Source organism: Knufia obscura, assembly GCF_036327395.1.
Source record: "Knufia obscura strain CCFEE 5817 isolate CBS 148926 chromosome Unknown scaffold_17, whole genome shotgun sequence".
Classification (NCBI taxonomy): domain Eukaryota; kingdom Fungi; phylum Ascomycota; class Eurotiomycetes; order Chaetothyriales; family Trichomeriaceae; genus Knufia; species Knufia obscura.
The window spans coordinates 392,857-414,093 of record NW_027042703.1 but is presented as its reverse complement, the minus strand read 5'-3'; the positions used below and the strand labels follow the sequence as shown (position 1 = coordinate 414,093).

Below are 21,237 nucleotides of genomic sequence, written 5' to 3'. Positions count from 1 at the left end.
GTGGCTTGTGCTATATACATTGACACTGACAGCTGTCTGCCCAACATCAATTCGTTCCATTCGTCATTTTCAAGCTCGCTGGCACATTTGTCCCACGATCACCAGCTGCCTTCCTGTACGGCTCAACAGCAGCAGAAACAGGCGTCGTACTCCTAGTCGGCACTGTACTTCTGTTATGTGCCATATGTGCTCTCACCAGATGTCCGGCTGCAAGAGCAGAACATAAACTCAGCTCTCCAGCCAACACTCCTGCTGCAATAATTCTCGCCAACCGTCGTGAGTTCTCACCGGGCTCTGTTGAATGCGCACCCTTCACTCCCAGCATTTCGAGCATCGAAGATTGCGCTTCGAGTATTGTGCCACCACCGATAGTGCCGACCTCGATACATGGCATTGACACGCTTATCTGGAGGTTTCCGTTGTTGCTGTCAAATGTTAGCTCAATTCTGTCAAAAACAATGTCCGACTTACTTCTTCATAATGGTGATGCACTGACTGCTCTCCACGTTCTGAGCTGGATCTTGACCAGTAGCAAGGAACATAGCAGTGACAATGTTAGAAGCGTGAGCATTAAACCCACCAATACTGCCAGCCATAGCACTTCCGATCAAGTTCTTCGATGTGTTTAGCTCCACAAGTGCATTCACATCACTCTTCAACACACTCCGAACAACATCACCAGGAATGATAGCTTCGGCGACGACAGACTTGCCTCGTCCGTCGATCCAATTCACAGCTGCTGGCTTCTTATCGGTACAGAAGTTTCCAGATACTGAAATCGTTGCCATATCATCAAAGCCACACTCCGTTGACATAACAGTGAGCGCCTTTTCGACACCCTTCGAAATCATATTCATTCCCATAGCATCACCTGTCGTCGTCTTGAATCTGATGTACAAGTACGTGCCGGCCAGCGCAGTTTTCATCGACTGGAGTCTAGCAAATCTACTTGTGGAGTTGAACGCCTCTTTCATCCTGGACTGACCTGCTTCAGAATCAAGCCAGATCTTGGCCTCACCCGCTCGAGCGAGAGTCGAAAATCCCACGCATGGTCCACGAGTCATGCCATCGCCAGTAAGAACAGTTGTGGCACCACCACCAGCGTTGATAGCTTTGCAACCTCGACTCGTGCTGGCAACAAGAACACCTTCTGTGGTAGCCATGGGTAGGAAATAATTCTCGCCATCAACAGTAAGAGGTCCGGCAACACCAAGAGGCAGCGGCAGGTAGCCTATGACATTCTCACAGCATGCACCATGCACGAGCTCGTAATTGTAGTCTCTGTATGGCGCCTTCGACCTTTCCAGTGAGTTGGTGAATTCCTGTGTTGCTGGTGTGCGAGAGACGACCGCTCTTCGAACTTTGACGGCTCGAACAAACGATTCCAGACGAGTCATTAAACTTGGATCTTCGAGTGTTTTCTCGATAGCGTATCCAGGTATCTTGCCGCGAAGGGACAGATCAATCAGCTCCTCGTCGTTCAAATGAGCTGCCTGCTTGTTCTTCAGGATCTCCTCACATTCAGCCTTGGTCCTTGTGCCACTGTTGGCTACCGGCGGATCAGGTCGCTCTGATCGAACGATAGGGGTCGGTGGCTCTAGTCTAGGTACAGCCGGGGTGCTTGCTGGTGTAGGTGCCTCCTTCAGACTCCACCTTGCAGCGTTAAACAGATAGCCATTCAGAATCAAGCTCAACGTTAGAGCGATCAAAACCCATTTGCTCAGGACTGGATCTTCAAGGCTCTGGAAGATGCTTTCAATGACATGGCCGCCCATGGAATGAAGTATCTGGTTATAGTCATCGAAGAAGCCTAGCTCGTCATCGACAGGGAACTTATTCTCGAGCGCGTATTTGATTGGTGACAACACAGTGACATATGTTTCCAGCTTCTTGCTCTTGGCCAGGACGTAGATGGCATCCAAACCATTCTCTGCCACCTTGAAAGGGTCGATCGGTGTCGGCGCCAGCACACTCGAGATTGAGCTTGTTGGAGTCTTCGAATGGGATGCTCGGAATGGGATGGTCACCAAATTGATGATGTTGAGCAGAACAAAGCCTGTGACCATCCAGATTTTGAACTTGGGCACAACATTCGCTTTGACCTTCTCGCCGAAGATGTTGAAACCCATCCCACTGTCTCGAGCATCACTGCTTGATGCAACAGTCTCGGCAACACGGGGTTGTACTCCATCCTCTTCCAGAGCCTTTCGCAGCTCGACATGTCGCTTGATCCGGTTGATCTCGAGTTTGATGCAGAGAATCGTCGTATAAAAGGTGAATAGCAGTATACAGTCGAAGAACAAGATCCAGGCTGCGAGGAAGCAGAATTGACGAAGACCACCCTGTACACCAGAAGCCGCGCCCAGAACGAGAATGAAGATTTCAATCACGTAGTCTCGAACGATTTCGAATCCGACGTCTTTGATCGCAGCTTGGGTTGCCTCCAGAACTGAAGCTGGTCCGGTTGAAGTCGATCCAGGTCCAATGGCAAGACCGTTAGTTGCGCCATCTCTCTTCTTCGTATCATAGGAAGCTGACAGAACCGCTCTTGTGAGAATAATGGCCTTCTCGAATCCGATCGTCACAACCAAGAACGGCAGTCCCTCTGAGAGCAACACCAGATTGATCGGCACTCCCAGCTTGGTAGTCGTAACCAACCCAAACAAGAATGCGAAGACGCTGTTCAGCAGAACAGAAACAGCCAGCCATGCCTTCGATCCCAATCTCTTCATGCTCACAAACATGGAAATAAATGTCAAATGCATAGCCAAGTAGCCCAGAGCCATGATCACAATGTCCAGTGTCTCTGCATGCTTGAGCAAATCAATGAAGATAGTCCAGCCATTCAGTAACCAGTTCCTGTATGAGCTTCCACCATTTTGCGCATGCCACGCCGCTTGCATGATCCATGACTTGCCCTTGTCGTTTGTGGCCGGTAGCTCTTTCGCGCCTTGTAGAAAATCTTCCAGCTCTTGTTCAGGCACATAGTAGGCGAGGCTCGTGTCTTGAGAGATGGAGGAGAGAATGTTCGCAGTACTCGGAACCCCAGTCGCGCTCACGTTTGAAGCGTACGGTATCGAACTCGGGGCATATTGACCGGCAGAGTATTCTGGAAATACAAATGTTGTGAGAGCATAACGTTGGGCTTCGGCGGATGCCGTGTCCGTGTCTTCAAGAGCCCTCCATTTCCATCCAGTATTCTTCGACAGTTCCAGCGTCCGACTGCCCTTCAACAGCGACTCCGCATCTATCTTACCATGCTCTGTAGCTGATTGTATGCCTGTATCGAAGAGGCTTTCTTGTAGCAGCCCAACATAGGATGTGCTTGCTAGAACCGCAATAATAACAAGGGTGATTATGGGTGACGACAAGCTCAGTCTCGAAATGGCAAGGAGGTTCGAGGTCACTATATTGTATAGCTGCCCGCCATTCTGGCCGAAAGTTCGTAGTTGTTTTGGGAGGAGGTGCGAGCCTCGCATTTTGAAGATTGGAGCGGTGAACTGATCTATCGTGGAGCGTTTATTGCATCGCCGGTTCGACCTCGTTGTAGCTGCACTAGACCGTGTTGAGACGGTTTGCGACTGTAATCGTGCACTTTCTATGTCTGTCGTCACTGGGTCGTGCACCTGGTGATCTGCGTGGTGTTGTTACTTGGTGTGGACGTGCAGGTTTGAGCTGAGAAGCAAGACCGAGGCAAGAATACATAGAAAGGGCCAACAGCAAAAAAATCTTCAAGATTAGAATATCATAACCACTGCCTCCTGAATCCCAGTCACCAACAATGGCAATCTCATAGCGCCGCCATCGCTGGTAAATTTTTGGGAGATCTTCAAACGGCCAGCACCGGCGGGATGCACTTTCTCGGAAGCCCACAACTTTACTGGTGCCACTTCCAAGATTTCAACCGTCACAACCACTGATTGCTCTGCCCGGATGGAACCCCTGTACAGATGCTTGTTATTGCTCCGCTTCTGCAGGTACAATCTAGCTCCAACTCAGATAAAGGATGGAGTTCTGTGATACATTCAGAGATATGGATACGTTGAAGGTGAATGTTGTCGTCGCACAGCCGCTGGTGACAACAACAACAGTGGTATCACCTTCACAAATGACATTCGTCGGCCATGTGGTTTGTACTCTGCTACACGACGATTGCAATGCCAGATGCACGATTGCAACACTATCGCACAAGGATGGTTCGGAGTACGCTTTCCGACGTAGAACAACTTTGTTCGCTATCGAATTTGAGACGAAAACGAACAATTCATGGCGGTGCTGCAGTAATACAAATTTCGTGAGTCGCAGCATATTCATGGTCAGGAAGTGCGCCCTGAGCTTCAACCCGGGGGCTGCCCATCAATGATATCCGACCTCGCCGCCGCCCGATCAGGTCGCATCAATCTCTCTAATAATCAACCACAACACCTTCCTCAGCGACTTCTCCTCTACATCACCCTGCCTCCTACTCTTCTCAACCTTCACCAACTCCTCCTCATACTCCTCCACCACCTTCCGCCTTTCTTGCTCAACCTTCCCCAATTTCCGCTTCATCTTCTTTTCGTCCTTCCTCCTGATCTTGTCCTCCTCCTCATCCAACTCCCTCATATATTTCTGCAAGCCTTCCCGCGCCTTCTGACTATTCTCCTCATACTTCTCCCTCACCTTGTCCCTCCCCTTAACCATCTTCTTCTCACCCCTTTTCCGTTCTCGTCCACTCGCCATAACGCCCCACTGACTAATCAGGTTTCCCGGCTTCCCAATGTGCGGCAAAAGCTCAACTTCCAAATGCTGAACATACGGCTCAAGCCACTTCATCCGTCTTTTCTGTCCACTCACCGTCGGTTCCCCATTCTCAGTCTCTTCTAGCGCGGGTAAGATCGAGGACTTCTTATCAATCTTACCACGGGCATCTAGAACTCCCGGAATACCAGCAATCGTCACAACAGCCTCAATCTTTCCAATCTCAGCCTTGAGTCCTCGGGGAACGAAAATCGTCCGATTGGCCTCCCTCAGAAACATCTCAGTGCGACCCTTGCTGATCGCCGCAGTCCCCAACTTAGCTGCTGCCTGGATTGCTGCGCCTGCGATTAGGGTAGTTGACAGTGGTACGAATCAGACGATGGTACCTGCCAATCCCAGGACCTGAAGTGGTGGACTTTTGACCGCGACTCTGTTCAGGTCATCGAGGAACTGGAGGAAGAGCTCTCGTGATATGTTGCGGGAGGCGAGAGATGGTGGGTATGCTCGCAGCAATGGTGAGCCAAGAACGGCTGTTGTTGCTGGTATCACGATTGGTTTGACGTTAGCATGGGTAGCCGCAGTTGCTGGTAGTGAGGTCTGTGGTGGTATCTGTTGTGGGAAGTTGGACGAATGTGTGATTGTGCCGTGAGAATCTATTGATCCTTGGTAAAATGGTGGACGTTGACCGGCCGGTAGTCGAGGTGTGGCATAGCCATCAGTGTTGTGCTGCTGTATCGAGCTTTGATGACATTGGGAGTCAACATGGCATGGATTTGCATACTGATCAACTTGCATAGCTAGGTTTGCCGAAGGTGTATCCCAGCTTGAATACATCGCGCTGTTCGAATACTACAATGTCAGAGATTAGTCCATCTCTGCCGTTAGAAAACGACAATTCATCGCAGAACATCCCACTCTCCCTAGGTCAGTTACTCCCAAGGTCTGTCCAGATGATATGCAAAACTCGCATGCATGATGTACACCTTTCGCGACTTGATCATGCTTGACCCATATCGCGAAATTCATGTCGCGATTTGTGTTTGCAACAGGTCCTTGGACCTATGGGATAGCACGCAAAGGTGATCTGTGGGGTGAATGAGGGTATTTGGAAGCTTGTCTGTGAAGACAGAGCTTGATTCGAAGCTTGCCCTAGGTAAATGTAGTCCGTGTCCATCATGAGGAAAGAAGCGAACTTGCCCGGTTACCACTTGCAGGATTCCGGCGCTCCATCACGACTGCACCTTGGTGGCCTTAACGTCCTTCATCGAATACTCCGATCTTCATCAATTCGGCTATCCTATGGCTGGTTTGCCATATCATCCGTGGCTACCGACCTTTACATCAGATTCCTAGGTTAGACCGACAGCTAATTGAGTGCTGAAGCTAGCCAAGGAAACAAGATTGCGACGAGCTGATGATCAAAAGGTTCCTTGGTAGGAAGCAGCGCCTGAGCACTATGACCTTGATTCATGGACAATCGACCAGCATGTAATTCACAATGACAGCCACGTGGTATTGGCCAACCGTTTGCCGGCCTCGCGACAGGGAGAGTAGGCATGCGCCATCCGAGCTCATGAAGGAAGAGAGGACAAGATTCGTCCTCTCGCTTCCTCGTCCTCACTATCAACTTCCCAGGATAAGAGGTTCGTCGTCTTAACTCCCTGTATGATTGTAGGTGGGAGGTTCATGACGATGGGGATGAGAATGTCCTGCCAGCGTCAAAGTGCTAAGTAACGTGCTCAAGCCAATTCACCTGTAAGAAGGACGCCACACGCCGCTGAAGCTAAATTGTGGTCGTCCCTACACATGCCGATGCATCATGCGAGACTCCCTTCCCTGGGCCACGACTCACAAGAGAACTAAACCGAAAGGGAACAGAACCGTAAGAGAACAGAACCAGGAGAGAATAGAACCGGGAAGGAACGGAATCGAGAGGGAACGGAACCGAGAGAGAACAGAACTAAAGCTCAAAACAGCGAGAAAGGCGGTAATTCCAAATGACCGCAAATCAACATTCAATAATTCAAGTCCTAGACAATATATTATGACGATCCTGGCGGCGGTCCTGGTCCACTCGGCATTACCATCTGGGACGGGTCACCGTTTTGACTGAAATAGCTCAGCACATCCGGTGGTAGATACTCCAGCCAGATCATATCACCCCCTGGGAAGTTGAGATTGCTGAAAGAATCACCCTGAAACTGATGCGACATGTCAATATCTTGCGATTCAATCAGCATATCGCTGAATCCAGGCGTGTTTGTGGCATCGGAAGGTGAGAAGTACTGTTGCGACTGCTGAGGTTGCAAGACTGGCTGCCCTGTTGTGTAGTTGAAGGAAGAGGTCGGCGCTTGCTGAGTTTGTGGAAGACCTTGCGAGCCGAGTGAATACGGCGAGTGTAAGCCCAACAAAAGGTCAGCATCGGCGGCTGATACTGGATCGTAAGGTAGTCCGCCCATCCTGTTACGAGGTGGTGGCATCATATTTGTACCATTAGTACCGAAGGGAGGAACCTCGGTCCCAATTGCTGGTTGGTGTCCGGGATGTGGTTGCTGTTGCTTTGCTTGAATATGCATCTGCCCATTACTTTCGCCTTCAGACGTTGGATTCGGATAGAGAAAGCTGAGATTCGGCGCAGGTGAATTCGTCGTTCCAGTCAATGACCAACCAATGGCTTGACTCCAATCCATTCTTGGTGACCATGCGATCGACGTCCGCCTATCAGCCGGTGAAGGCCCATGAGAACTTCGCCTCCACCCAGGTTGAGTAAAGGATGGCTCGATCGAAGGCATCTCACCATCAATATCCTCCTGTGTGAACAGTATCGGATCCATTAGCCCTTTCGCTTTCTGATCGAGGGCCACCAGAATATACCTGCATCCAGCCCAGTAGCTGTCGAGCATCTTTAGTGCCTTGTAGCATCTCTGATAGTTCTGGTTCGCAGCAGTCGCGAGCAGGCTGTGTTTTGCAGCAGCCTTCGAATCCATTACAGATTTCATCTCCTGGAACCTCAACAGATCTGGCTTCACATCTGGACCGATTTTTCTGTCGGGCGGTGAGTGCTGTCTCGACGGTGGCTGTGATGCATGAGCTCGAGCTTCAGCAAGGAAAGCGCATGCTGCAACATACATCGGCTGGCTTGTGAAAGGATTGCCAATGAAGCTCTTCACATCAATTAGCTCAGCAAATGCGAGGATATCTGCAATTGTCTTTGCTGACGATATCGACAGTTCTCGACTATCTGGGAATAACTGTTGTACTTTTGTATCGAGGCTATACAGTAGCGTTGGCTGATGCAGTAGGATGATTGACGTGTGGAACCAGAAATGCAGCAGAATGAAGTTCGTTCCTTGCTCGGCCTTTACGTAGTGCTGGAAGTTGGTGGCATTGAAGTGAAGCTTTGGGGACATCCTCTGGTATATCCCTGTCAGATCTTTCTCCATGGCTGTGAGCTGTTTTAGGCCATCTGGATTGACCTGAGAAGATCCCTGGATGTTATTGATCACATCTGCAATCCGACCGTATAGATGTACAATTCTGATCATGATCGGAAACGGATGTGGATGACCACTGATCATTTTCTCATTAGGCCGGTAAGGAAACGATATCTCGATGTCTTTGTCACGAAGAGTCACAGGTCTTCCGACGCCACTCGATACAGCTCTGTCCAAGAAGAAGACTGCCCAGAAGGTATCAATGCGTTCTTGTTCACTCGCTCGTCGGTCGTCGATGTTCACTTGGTCTTCCTTCACATCTAGCGCCTGCGTCAACTTTGCTTGCTGTGCCTCGCGCTGTTGCTCTTCTCGCTTCCCTTCTACTAACGAGGTCTTCACTGTCTTTGGTGTCGGACCCATTCGGCCCTCCAATTGCATGCCCTCGAGCTTCTGTATACCCAGATCTTGACTCATACGAATGCTTGTGCCCAAGAACATCCAAAGACCACTGTCTCGATCAGTCCCAAACTCATCGTATGCAAGCAAGAGACACGCCTGTGCCACAGCAATTGTTGGGCAGCCAAACGTATCGACAAGAGAAGATGCAGCTCGTTGGGCGTATGGCTGTCCCTTGAAGGCCCGCTTCACCTCGCCTTTCTCGTCAACGGGCGTCGAATGATCACTGGGCCGTGACAAGCTCGGATCGGTTGAGAAGCGAGCGGCAATTGCACAGACAGCGTCAACTAGAATCGCATCAACACGCTTCTCCTCCAGATCCTTCATGAAGCGCTCGCGCTGTAGAAAAGGATAGTTGCAACCGAGATGCGTGAAGAACGTTTCACAAAGATGAGTGATAAGAGGCGGGTTCGGCGTAGGATTGGTCGCATCGTAAAAGGCAAGGTCTTGAGGTGGAACTTCTATTCCCACCGAAGAGCCATCTGCGACTTGAGCTGATGCAGGTGATTCGCCCGATATGGAGTGCGTACTTCTTCGATGATTCCGATCCTTCAGTTGCACAACCATTTGCTTGAAACCAGGAACGATGGCAGTTGGACCAAAGTAACGGAAGAAAGGCACACGATGTCGAAGAGCTGTACCGCTGCCCACTGTCTGTGTACTTTCCGGACTCACAAAGTCCATAGCATTCCTTCCGCCGCCACGAAGCGAACCCATAGACGCGCTTGAGCCATTATGCTGTGATGTTTGTACTGGCCGAGGACCAGGCTCAGGTGCTGCAACACTGGATTTGTGCCTCTTCGGTGCTGATTCTTGAAACTCGTCCTCTTCTTCACCGTCCTTGTCGGTATCTTTTCGCGTAGCCTTCTCGGTGTATCCCGCACAAACATGGGCATTGTCCGTGCATGTCTTACACTCCGGCCTTTCTCCAGAACATCTTGTTTTGCGCTTGCGACAGGTCAAACAAGCAGCGTTTATCCTCCTTCTTTTCGAGTGTGGTTGGCCATCTGTACTGATGAATTTGATCTGTTTCGGTGTAGGCAGAAATGTGCCATTTGAGACCGTCTGCGGTTGAGGAGCAGTGCCATGTTCAGGCAAGCTCATACTTTGTAGGTTTGGGTTCTGGGAACGAGTATGCGACGGAGCATGGTAGGTGCACGGTGACGCCGCAGCGCCGGTTGATGCTTGCGAATCAGATTGAGATGTGTGCGATGTGGGTTTCAGAGTCGACGGCTGGTGGAAAGCTGAGTCGCCTAGTGAAGCTCTCGGCTTGTTCTCGTCGGATGGCAATGGTGGAGAGCTGTTGGGTCGCAATACCACTGAGCAATCGGATAGAAGATGTCGCGGACGTGATGAGGATCTGTAGAACTTCAACGGCGATGTGTCTGTATCGAGCTCTTGCTTTTGCTCAAGGTCGAAGTCCAGGTTCAACTACCTGCGAAAGTTGAGGATTCTGGCTAGATTTCTCCATTATTTTGGTGACTCGGCCTCCCCAGAACCAAGGAAAGTGGCGCCCGGCTCCAGGGAATTGATCAGTTTTGCGGGGAGCTTGTAGCTCTAGATCCAGTCATGGCTAGCATCGTCGTTGATACTATTCCAATTATGTGCCAGCCACGTCGAGCATGAAGTTTTAGGAAGCTCGCGAAGAGCGTACCTGCGCCTGCACGATCGGCTCTAAGCCCTATGAAGTCCTCAGGATACAATCGCTAGATCCTCAAAGTCCGTCGGTGAGCCCTGAAGCAAGCAGATCTGTCTATTCGGAGCTCAAGGCATATCCCAAATAGGTAATCCGACGCAATTCCTTCACTGCCACACATGATCAAGCACTTCTGACTTTCTTCAGGATTTGTTCTATGAAGACCTAGACCCATCATGCAAAGATAGATTGGAAACTAAAAAATCGAGACGCATTGGTAGATATGCTTTGCCTGCTTGCAATGTGGCTTCCGCCGTCATACACCCCGCCATAGTTATATGGTCGCTCATTCATGCGTACGCCGACAGCTCATTCCTTACTGGGCCGGGGCGCTGACTGTTTAGCCTTCTCACCCACCTCAGAAGCCTTATTCGAAGCTTCCTGCGTTCCCTTCTTACCTGTCTCAACAGCACTATCTCCAGCTTGTTTTACTTGCTCTCCGACATCTGCTCCTGATCCACCCTCACTCTTATTACCTCCCGTGACCATACTTCCAAGCTGTCCAGCACCTGCACCCAGAGCTCCGCCAGCAAATTGTACCGTTGAGCCTACACCATCACCAACGCCTTGGACAGTCCCCTGCAGCCCCTGGGCAAGTGACCCGACTGTATTGCCCGCTGTGTCAACTACTCCTTTTAGACCGCCGCCGACTGTTCCTCCGACAGCGCCTAGCGCACCTTGTGCGTTGGAGAGGGCGCCTTGGGCTTCTTCGGGTGGGAGTTTGCCTTGGACTGCATCTCTGTGGGAGTGAAGTCAGCGCCTTTCCTTAAGGCAACATCATGGTGGAGTGTTATTCACCTAGTCTGCTGAGCAAGTTGATCTCCTTGCTTGTTTCCAGGAAAGACGTCGAGGTCGACGACCTTGTTCTCCGCAACCTTTACCATTGTCTTGGCTCTTCTGATAGTTCAGTCGTAAGCTATTTCTGGATAGGGCTGTTAGAAGTCGCGGTGCCACTGTTTGCTTTGATTAATGCAAAAGAGATCTCCGTAGGAGGGATGTGTTTCTTGATATCATTTCCTTGTTAATGTCTGTGACGCAGTGCTCTTGCATGACGTCGGTTTGTGTTGTGAACGTCCTTGATACGCGACGTGCAGGGATTACCCTGGTCGCTCTCCACATGTTCGTACTGGTTGCCAGCATTTCCCAAACCACTTGTCTCTTGTCACGCTCAAAGGTATATGTTTGATGCTTCTTCCACCCTACTTACCTCCAACGGGCGTCTCTGCAAGGAGCTTCTTCAACCTCTCATCAAGCCACTTCACATCCTCCATATTGCCCGGCGGACCACCAGCCCAATGACCCCAGATCGAAGGATATACATCGAGCTCACCGATACCAGAACTCATACACTTGACCTCGTACTCTGAATCTTCAGGCCTGTTATCACGTCAGCATCCAACCGAGGACACCTTGCTTTCAACTCACGGAAAGTACAAATCAGTCTTGCTGGGCAAAACTAACGTCCTCGCCTTAATACTCGCCATAGCCTTCTCGAAATCTCCATTGTACGGCTCCTGGTTAGAGACATCACCACTCTGCCATGTCTGCAACATAACAAGCAGATTTTCCGGATCTTTGCTCAATGCCCATGCTTCCCAGAAGTTGACCATAAAGTCCTCTAGGTTTTTCGCATCATAGCACTTCTCATGCAGTTTCTCACGATAGAATGCTTGACTGAAGCCCCATCCTGCGTAGCCACGACCGAATGCTTTCAACCCTACCGTTTTCTCTTCATCGGTCCAGGTACGAACTTCTTGCCCCTTTGTCTCAAGCCTACCTTTGCTTGGTCCGGCAGAACTCGTCTTCTTCGCCGCTAGCAGTGCACTCTTGACACCTTCAAGGAATACCTGATTGTGCAGACTCGTCTTCGCGCTCCCGCAAAATGGGACACAGATATCCATAAAGTCAGGGTACTGCGTAGCCCACTGGAAAGACTGGCCAGCTCCCATGGACCAGCCTGTCACCATGCGAAGGTGCTTGATGCCCAAATGCTTCGTAAGCAGTTCATGCTGCGCGTGGACATTGTCATAGAACGAGACGTGTGGAAACAGTGCAATTTTCGAGTTTGATGGGCTGATGGATTGGCCATTGCCGAAGAGGGCCGTGATGACGATGAAGTATTTGTCTGGATTCAAGGCTTTGTCGCGTCCGATCAGCCATTCATTGTCGGAGATTGAGCCTGAGTACCATGATGAGTACAAGACAGCAGGCAGTGAACTGTCGCCGAAGGTCTTGTAAGCTATGAATGCGCCGGGGAGCGTTTCTCCATTCTGCAACTTGAAGTCACCCAAGTCGAAGGTCTCATAGTCCGGCATCTTGGTGTCTGGCTGTCAGAGCTTCTTGCCGTCGTCGTAGGCTGTAACTGTTAGACTTTGGATTAGAACTCGTGATGGGCTGTGGTGCTCTGTATTAGGTATCATATGAAAGGATGAGTGCTTGTACAGATTTCCATGCCATGCTACCCCAAGGAGCACTCCACGATCTGTCGTCACACGCGTCACATGCCAGAAAGGCTAATTGCGGTGCCAGTGTTGAAGAACCGACCGCGACTCGTACTGTACGGCACGGTTCCGCAAGCTCTAATGACCAGTAGCCACGGGCACTACCATTGTATTTGCCTTGTCAACAGCCTCCTTCTCCATCAGCATCAGTTCAAGCTGCAGTACGCAGATTACGTTTACTGATGCTACTTGTAATAAGACCTCTCACACGACGTTGAGAGATGCCATCAACAGGCACGGCGAAAACCTCATCGACCATCTTGAGAATATAGTCGACATGAAAATGAATGTGTGAAAAGATAGGTAAAGGCTCGCTAAACCTGCCTCCTGAAGGCTGTGATCGTGATAGCACTGCAGCAGACATTATTCGGTACCATGATTGAGTTCAGGCTTCCTCCGAGGATTATGATTTTGGTCGAGTTTGTGAGTTCCCTATCTCAGCACTTCTGATACAGCACCTTGTCGCCTCAACTGCTATCGCCACGGAAAGCAAACTTTGACTTTGCCCTGATCTTCGGCCCATAGAAGATAAGTGTCCAGGGCACGAACGTCAAAACGATTCCCAGCCCGCCCAGCAACGAGCAGGCTCCTCCAAAGCCAAGTCGCTGGAACATAACTTGAGAGAACAAAGGAAAGGCGCCGCCCATCAGATTGCGAACCATCGACTGTGCTGCATTGGCCGAACTGGCATACTCCTTGTACGCGCCTGCCAGATACGCAAACACAGCCAGATAGACGGCGAACATCCCCATAGTCGCGCATCCCAGGCCAAGAGCAGGTACAATCCAATGTGCTCCTTGCTGCGCTCCCCGTCCATACCAGAATAGCCCAACTGGTAGCAATGCAGCTTCCACGGCCACAGGATAAAGGATACCTTCCGGCGTGTCCAGCTTCTCCTTTGCCACGAAATAGGCAGCCCACCCATCATGATACCTGCTGACGATTGTCATGATGATCGTGGCAATGCACATCGCTGCAAACATAGCACTGCTAGTTTGCAGATCGAAACCATACACAGTTTGAAATGTATATGGAACAACGACCAACATTGCATACATGATCGACCATGCAAACCCTGCCCAGCACGAGAAGAAGAATATCGCCGGCTCGGTGAAGAGGAGCCACATGGGCCGAGTCAGAGATATAACCATCATCTGCCCTATGTTCTGACGCTCCTCATCTGCTTTGACTTTCCACCTAATTCGTGATGGTGTTCCTTTCTCCGCCTGAACCACATGTGAATCTAAGGATGATTCAACCGCATCGTACCATCTGTTCAGTGCTTTAGCTTTCCTAGACAGGAGTACTGAACCTCTCGTCTCCTTGAACGTTGCAACAATAACAATGACCATAGCTAGACAGAAAATTCCCAGAACGCCGAATAGCCAGCGCCAGTGGGTATTCTGAACAATAAAAGCTGAAATGAGCGGTCCGAATCCTGTGCCAAACATTGCTCCACTTGTAAACAGCGACAGAGAAATATATCGGCTTCGAGCGTCAGTGTATATGTCAGCCACTATGCCAACAATAACAACAGCATATGTCGAGCTGGCAATTCCGACCAAAACGCGAGCTAGCAGCATACCAACATAAAGTCGCGTAACGGCACAGAAAAGTACACCTACGACAAAGGCAACACCAGATACCACGACAACGGGTCGCCTGCCATTGAGCTCGCTGAAAGGTGCTAGAAGCATGGGGGCGAGACCGAATGCAACTGTGTACAATGTCACGCCCACCAGGACGGCAACTCTGCTGACGTGCCATACCTCGGCCATAGCGTCTGTTGCGCTCGTGTACGATCCTCCGGCGTAGGTAGTTGAGAAATTGGCCACGAAGCCTAAAATGCTGAGGTACATCTTGTAGCCTGCTGACCACTCGAAGGGATTGGCATATTTGGGGGTTTGGGGCACTGTCCCGCCATTGTCCTGCAAGGAGTGGTACTGGGTGTTGATGTCCTCGAGCTCATTCACATTGTCCCATGAGAGATATCGCCAGTCAAGCTGATCCTCTGGTTCGGCTTTTGGCGAGCCCATGATTCTGTAACCGTTTATTGCTGCTTATCATCGGCTGTGAAGGTCGAAGGGAGTACGGTCTTCGCAACTAACATTTCGCAATGTTGGCGGGCTATTGCTTTTCTGGCACTGCAGCTATTCACGATCGAGATGTCCTACCAGTGATCATCTGTGGAGAGATACATCCGAAAGGACTGGTAACATATTTTGGTAAGTCCGCCAAGATCCTGTTGCAATGGAGAGGGTTTTCAGCGACTGACTCGAGTCTTGATTTAGCCATAATTTTGACGATGCTCTCATTGGATGATGACACGGCCGGGTCCTTCTCGCTAATCTGGACTGTGCTTAGCCGAAGATCGACATCTCCACTTGGATGCATTTGGGACACTCCCTCTGAAGAATGTACGTCAAACTATCGACCTGATGGACCTGTTGACCTTTGACGAGGCGAGCCAGTTCGTCATGGTTCCGCCCACCTATCGATCTACGTCGTTGGAAATGGATACAATTCACCATTCTCGTCCTTTTTATGCTTTCGGGGGAGGGCCGGTCGCTCCACCATGAAAGATGCTGTTGTACATCTGTATCATCGTGCAGATTATTGTGATAGACCGATCGAGCACCAGACTGTTGTCATCTGTACGGAGTACCAATTCCGCCCATCAGTTTCGCATGCACCGAAGTCGAATGGGCACCAGTCCCGTGGGGACTGAAACATTTTCAGCATTGTGGGTATTCGAGAGCTTAGACCACTTGCTCCCAACAACGAGTGTCCAACGGATTTTCCAGCCGACAATCACGGTGAAGAAGTTTGACCTCACTGCGCCATTGCAGCGAAGATCCGCCAGACAGAAGAAAAGGACGGCAGCGGCTTTTAAAGCACTGTCACTATCAGCAAAGCTTCATGAAAACATCTTCTCCCCAGCACATAATCTGTTTGCACGTTACCACATCTCTCAATAATCGAAATCACTTCCGCAGCAGTCTTCACCATGGAGTCCACGATCCCAGTCCATCCAAATCTCACGCTTCGTATGTGGCGAGACCTTACACCGCTTCCATTTCCTCTGCGACCAGCCAACAAGACATCGCCGCACGTCCTTATCATCGGAGGGGGCGTAACAGGTCTAACAACAGCTTGGACGCTACTTGACCGTGGATACAGAGTGACTGTTGACCGAAGCAGTGGGCTTCCATAGTGGACCATATCACTAGCCAGATCGCCGGTGCATTATGGGAATATCCCCCTGCTGTCTGCGGTCAACACGAAGGAAAGGTCTCGCTCGAGGAAAGCAAGAGATGGAGTATGGTCTCGTACCACTGCTACGCAGCCATTGCCGAAGACCCCGAGCTCGCCAAAAAGAGTGGTATAGAGATGAAACAAGGAAGATTCTATTTTCCAACCAGGTTGGAGGACGATCATGAACAGTACTGCAAGATGCAGGAGATCATGGCTTCTGGTGTGAAGGGTTTCCGCCGATACCCTAGTTTTGACCTTGAGAACCAGAATGTGATTGCCAAAAATCAAAAGATCGAAGACATGTATGAGATAGACTCACCGATGATTGACTCGGATCAAGGCATGCAATGGCTGATGAAGCTGGTGCAAGACAAAGGTGGTCTGTTACGCTCCGAGACCATTCATGGCGCACTCCTAGAGCAGGAGAGTGAATTGCTCGAAAGATTCCAGGCAGATGTCATTGTCAATGCCACGGGACTTGGTGCACAAGAGCTGGCAGGCGATGACACATGTTATCCTGTTCGCGGCGCGCTTGTTCGGGTGGTCAACGATGGCCTACACTTTCCGCGCGTTACACAAGCACACACAGTCAGCGCTGATGTCTCTGGTGCTGCCAACGAGATCGTGTTCATCGTGCCGAGGAGCGACAATACATTACTTCTTGGAGGTATCGCGGAGGATAAGGTTGGTGATACGAACCTCATTCTCGACTCGCCGGTGATAAAGGAGATGCGACAGCGCTGTGTCGACTTTATACCTCTGTTGGAGAATGCGAAACTGCACCCAAGTTATCCTTTAGCTGTTGGCTTACGACCGTTCCGCGGAGGCAATGTGCGGGTGGAACGGGAATTGAGAAAGAGTGCAAAAGCCGGGAACGGAAAGCCGAGTCGGATCGTACATTCGTATGGACAGGGTGGTGCGGGATGGACGTTGGCTTTCGGTTGCGCTGCTGATATCTGTACCTTGGTTGAAGAGGCAATTGCCGATGCGCCTCCAAGGTCACTGGCAGACGACGCGACGAAGCAGGCGTCAACAGACAAGGAGCCCAAGCACGATCAACCTCTTCGTGCACGTTTGTAGTTACTTCCGGCGCCGGTCAATGTGCCTTCAGTCTTGTCAACAGGACATAGAATTGGGTGTTCGGAAATCAGAGAGCGTTGAAGATAGAATTTATTTGGCTAACAAGTATTTTGAGTTGTGAGCTAGAGCCTGTGGCTGAAACTTATTCTATTATTCTTCGTACCATTCACTGACGAAAGATGGAGATGCTGGAGGTTTGCTGCATTCTGGACAACGGTATCATTCCGCGGAGGTTGTTGCCTGAGGCGCCGAACCGCATGCCGTCACAATCGGAGATGGTCGGCGAACAGCCCTCGGCAGCATGTTGGACAAATCTGCTCAGACATTATTACTTGAAGTGCTGCTGTAGAGTAGCAGCGCTATCATTGCTGTAATTGCGTGGAAAGGAAGGTAGCATTTATTCAAGTTGCTGTGCTCTAGCAAGCAGGTCGTACCCGCTAAGCCTGATTCTGCTACTGTTTCTGACCAATCATACAGCCATCATCTCGTCCTAAAAGCTGCTGCTGGCCCCGCGAACTTCCGTCCCGTAACATCGGCCCTCTTCCGGCTTCGGGTCCAGAACAAAGTTGATATCTAAGACTCTGTGATTCAGCTGAGCTTTCTTCGTATCACTGTATCCTACCAGCGTGATCAACATGACAGACTCCAAACCACAAGTCTCGCAAGAAAAGCACGATGCTGAAGCTGTAATCCAGCGCAATCCTCATGGCGACTTCGACGCCGTCCAGAAATCCCGCCCAGATTGGGACCACGATAGACATTGGACATACACCAAGACTGCAGACCCAGACTGGCAGTACGGCTCTGGTGCAAACGATAAGTCCGGCCTGGACAAGGACCATGTCGAGATCGATCCGAACGAGCCCGGTCGCGAGCCACGGTTGAACTATAAGCTTCTCATCAGTGGTATCATCCCAAGACCTATCGGCTTCCTATCGACAAGGTCGAAGGATGGCTCAAGCACGAATTTGGCCCCTTTCAGTTACACGCAAATGTTCAACCATGACCCACCAGTTTTTGGTGTTGGTTTTGCTGGTGGCTTCGATAATGCGAAGGACTCATTACGGAATTTGCAGGATAGCGGAGAATGCGTGATCAACCTGATCTCTGAGCATTACATTGAGGCTGCGAATGCCTGTGCGATTGATTTGCCCTACGGTGTATCTGAATGGTCTGCCACAGGGTTGACTCCTGCTCCGAGCAAGATTGTTCAAGCAAGTCGCGTCAAGGAAGCTGTGTTTAGCATCGAGGGCAAATTGATGAAGACCGAGGAGTTCGAGAGTCGAGTGAACCCAGGTAAGAAGACAGGAGTCTTAGCGTTGATCGAAGGTGTAAGATTCTGGGTCAGAGAGGATGCAATCAACGAGGACAGGAGTTTGATCGATCCAGATGTGCTGAAGCCCATTGCTAGATTGGGTGGTATCACATATGCGAGAATAACAGATGGATTCGAGCTCCCACGTCCGGTAGCAAAGGAAGAGATCAAGCAAGGAAAGTTGGATGAGAAGAACTTGAAGCCGAAGGTGGAGGGCCAATGACTATCAAAGATCTGAGGCAAGTAGCAAAGGGAGAATGTGAGGTATAGAAGACTAGATAGAGTAGAGACGACCTGGAGAACGCGTCTTTTGTTCGAGGATTCACATGAAGAGCTCGCTGTCGGTTTGTCCTTTTGTTGAGGCCGCCAGGCAGTTGCACATCGGAGCTGGAACACTCCGTGACTCTCCAAAAATTAGTGCCAACCGGCAGGCGCAGGTGTCATTGCAGTGGCTGGTTGTCTCAATCGAACCATTTGCATCTTCAACCATTACTGTAATGGCCACAGACTCTATCAGTCCTTGGAAATCTTCACTGATCTTTCATAGACCTGTCTGGTGGTTCTAGAGTCGACTAAAATTCCTGTCACGCCTGGAGCGAAACACAACCGAAACAGTCACTTATGCCTACTCCCCATCAACCAAGATCATAATAGCCATCTCGACGCACGCATCTATATTCCTATTCGGCTGATATCCCACAACTCTCACAATGGCCGCGACGACTTCAGGAGAGAAAGTGTGGGGTCTGACACCTGCTATGTCCAGGTCTCTCCCCACGGCTCTGGACAACGAAAAGAATGCCGAACTTGTCGAGGAGCTGAAGAAAGAGAACAACTATGAAGGGCAAGAAGAGACTCAGAAGCGCATGAGAACGCTCAAACTATTATCTCAGGTCAATAGAGAATTCATTCGAACAGTTGGCAGAAGACAAGGCTTGCCGAAGTCGACCATCGACCAGCTGGGAGGCAAGATCTATCCTTATGGCAGTTACAGACTCGGTGTGTATGGTCCTGGCTCAGATATCGATACGTTGGCAGTTGCGCCGAAGAATGTTCGAAGAGAAGACTTCTTCGAGCTGTTTCCAGATCTTCTCAAACAGCACGCTGGTCCCGACGCCATCACCTCCCTCACAGCAGTACCTGACGCTTTCGTACCTATCATCAAACTCGTCCTCAACGGCATCGAGATTGATCTAATCTTTGCCTCCATCGCAAGCAAACAAACGGTCTCGAATGACCTCGAGCTGAAGGACAACAAGATCCTTGACGGGCTAGACGAAGCAACAATCAAATCAGTCACTGGTCCTCGTGTTACCGACGAAATCCTCAGTCTTGTACCAGAACCAAAGACCTTTCGAACCGCATTGCGAGCAGTCAAGTTATGGGCGCAAAGAAGAGCTATCTACGCAAACATTGTTGGGTTTCCTGGTGGTGTCGCATGGGCTATGCTGGTTGCAAGAGTTTGTCAGATGTATCCCAAAGCCATCGGCGGCACTCTCGTCCAGAAGTTCTTTGGCATTCTCAAAGCATGGAATTGGCCTACTCCTGTACAGCTGAAAGAGATTGAGAAAGGTGCGCAGCGAACTTGGAATCCTGCTATCTATCCTGGTGACAAGAAGAACCTCATGCCCATTATCACACCTGCATATCCCAGTATGTGCGCCACTTTTAATGTATCTCACTCTACGAAAGCCGTGGTGATCAGAGAAATCGACCGAGGAAGCAAGATTGCCAATGATATCTTTGACGGCAAAGCAAAATGGTCAGATCTGTTCAAGAAGCACACTTTCTTCACGCAAGACCACAAGTATTACCTCAGTGTTATCGCATCATGTCGCGACCCAGACGATGCAAAAGCGTGGGGAGGCGCGGTTGAGTCGAAGGTGCGACATTTTATTACCAGTCTCGATCTGAATACCAAGATGGTCAAGCTGGCACGACCCTACACGAAAGGCTTCAAGCGAGTCCACCGATGTGAGAACGAAGACCAAATCAAAGAGATCACAAGAGGTGGCATGAAATACAAAGTTGCAGAGACCAAGACAGTCGAGTCCACAGACCCGGACCTTGTCGCAGGAAACGGCGCAGGCTCAGCTACAAATGACGACGAGGCAGATACGAGCAAAGGCGATGGCATCACAGTCTACACATACACATACTACGTCGGTATCGATCCCACGGCGCTCCTAGAGCAAACCAAGAACTTGGACATCCACAACGAGACGAAAGCTTTCAAGGATAAATGCTTCACCTGGGACAGAATCAATGTCGACAAGCACTGGATCGAAGTTGTACCTTGCAAGAACTGGATGCTGCCAGATGATCTATTTGATCCTGCAATTGGTGAGATGAAGCCTACTAAGCCAGCCAAGAAGAGGAAGGCCATGAATGGTGATGGACCGACACCGAGTGAGGAGCCGCCAGCTAAGCAACAAGCTATAGCTGGTGTGAATGGTACGCCGACGCCATTGCTGACACCACAGCCTGTTTGAGAAGACCGCATCTGAGCCGGAAGGCTACCACAGTATCTCAAAAATACCACCGAAGATGACGGGCAACCAGATACCCAACATCGCTTGATAGCTGTACAGAAACAGCTTGCGCCCAACGTGCGCCGCCAACATGGCATAGCGATCACGCTCTACCCTGCCTCGGTGCGGAGGCTGGCGTGAGCTTCATACCAGATGAATGGGACGTGGCATTCACCAAAAAAAGCTTTGCTTTAACCGTGGCCGGCAACTACCTTCGACCGACTCAGAC

The 21,237-nt window shown here is 50.4% G+C and overlaps 9 protein-coding genes across 9 annotated transcripts; 3 read left to right on the top strand and 6 right to left on the bottom strand.

The window, feature by feature from the left end:
* Nucleotides 1-46: 46 nt before the first annotated feature.
* Nucleotides 47-3,479, bottom strand: HMG1 (3-hydroxy-3-methylglutaryl-coenzyme A (HMG-CoA) reductase isozyme; the record flags this gene model as incomplete). The annotated part of the gene is made up of 2 exons (XM_064878831.1): nt 47-425; nt 472-3,479. The coding sequence occupies 2 exons, from the start codon at nt 3,477-3,479 to the stop codon at nt 47-49; spliced, it is 3,387 nt and encodes a 1,128-aa protein (XP_064725525.1).
* Nucleotides 3,480-4,386: 907 nt separating this feature from the next.
* On the bottom strand, nt 4,387-5,574 carry PMZ80_010441 (uncharacterized protein; the record flags this gene model as incomplete). The annotated part of the gene is made up of 2 exons (XM_064878830.1): nt 4,387-5,081; nt 5,127-5,574. The coding sequence occupies 2 exons, from the start codon at nt 5,572-5,574 to the stop codon at nt 4,387-4,389; spliced, it is 1,143 nt and encodes a 380-aa protein (XP_064725524.1).
* A 1,208-nt stretch (nt 5,575-6,782) lies between these two features.
* Nucleotides 6,783-9,734, bottom strand: PMZ80_010440 (uncharacterized protein; the record flags this gene model as incomplete). Its single annotated transcript, XM_064878829.1, has 1 exon — nt 6,783-9,734. The coding sequence occupies one exon, from the start codon at nt 9,732-9,734 to the stop codon at nt 6,783-6,785; it is 2,952 nt and encodes a 983-aa protein (XP_064725523.1).
* A 901-nt stretch (nt 9,735-10,635) lies between these two features.
* Nucleotides 10,636-11,210, bottom strand: PMZ80_010439 (uncharacterized protein; the record flags this gene model as incomplete). The annotated part of the gene is made up of 2 exons (XM_064878828.1): nt 10,636-11,065; nt 11,125-11,210. The coding sequence occupies 2 exons, from the start codon at nt 11,208-11,210 to the stop codon at nt 10,636-10,638; spliced, it is 516 nt and encodes a 171-aa protein (XP_064725522.1).
* A 315-nt stretch (nt 11,211-11,525) lies between these two features.
* PMZ80_010438 (uncharacterized protein) lies at nt 11,526-12,641 on the bottom strand (the record flags this gene model as incomplete). The annotated part of the gene is made up of 2 exons (XM_064878827.1): nt 11,526-11,703; nt 11,752-12,641. The coding sequence occupies 2 exons, from the start codon at nt 12,639-12,641 to the stop codon at nt 11,526-11,528; spliced, it is 1,068 nt and encodes a 355-aa protein (XP_064725521.1).
* A 653-nt stretch (nt 12,642-13,294) lies between these two features.
* PMZ80_010437 (uncharacterized protein) lies at nt 13,295-14,863 on the bottom strand (the record flags this gene model as incomplete). The annotated part of the gene is made up of 1 exon (XM_064878826.1): nt 13,295-14,863. The coding sequence occupies one exon, from the start codon at nt 14,861-14,863 to the stop codon at nt 13,295-13,297; it is 1,569 nt and encodes a 522-aa protein (XP_064725520.1).
* Nucleotides 14,864-15,834: 971 nt separating this feature from the next.
* PMZ80_010436 (uncharacterized protein) lies at nt 15,835-17,162 on the top strand (the record flags this gene model as incomplete). The annotated part of the gene is made up of 2 exons (XM_064878825.1): nt 15,835-15,960; nt 16,029-17,162. The coding sequence occupies 2 exons, from the start codon at nt 15,835-15,837 to the stop codon at nt 17,160-17,162; spliced, it is 1,260 nt and encodes a 419-aa protein (XP_064725519.1).
* Nucleotides 17,163-17,797: 635 nt separating this feature from the next.
* PMZ80_010435 (uncharacterized protein) lies at nt 17,798-18,700 on the top strand (the record flags this gene model as incomplete). Its single annotated transcript, XM_064878824.1, has 1 exon — nt 17,798-18,700. The coding sequence occupies one exon, from the start codon at nt 17,798-17,800 to the stop codon at nt 18,698-18,700; it is 903 nt and encodes a 300-aa protein (XP_064725518.1).
* Nucleotides 18,701-19,187: 487 nt separating this feature from the next.
* Nucleotides 19,188-20,969, top strand: PAP1 (polynucleotide adenylyltransferase; the record flags this gene model as incomplete). Its single annotated transcript, XM_064878823.1, has 1 exon — nt 19,188-20,969. The coding sequence occupies one exon, from the start codon at nt 19,188-19,190 to the stop codon at nt 20,967-20,969; it is 1,782 nt and encodes a 593-aa protein (XP_064725517.1).
* Nucleotides 20,970-21,237: the final 268 nt, after the last annotated feature.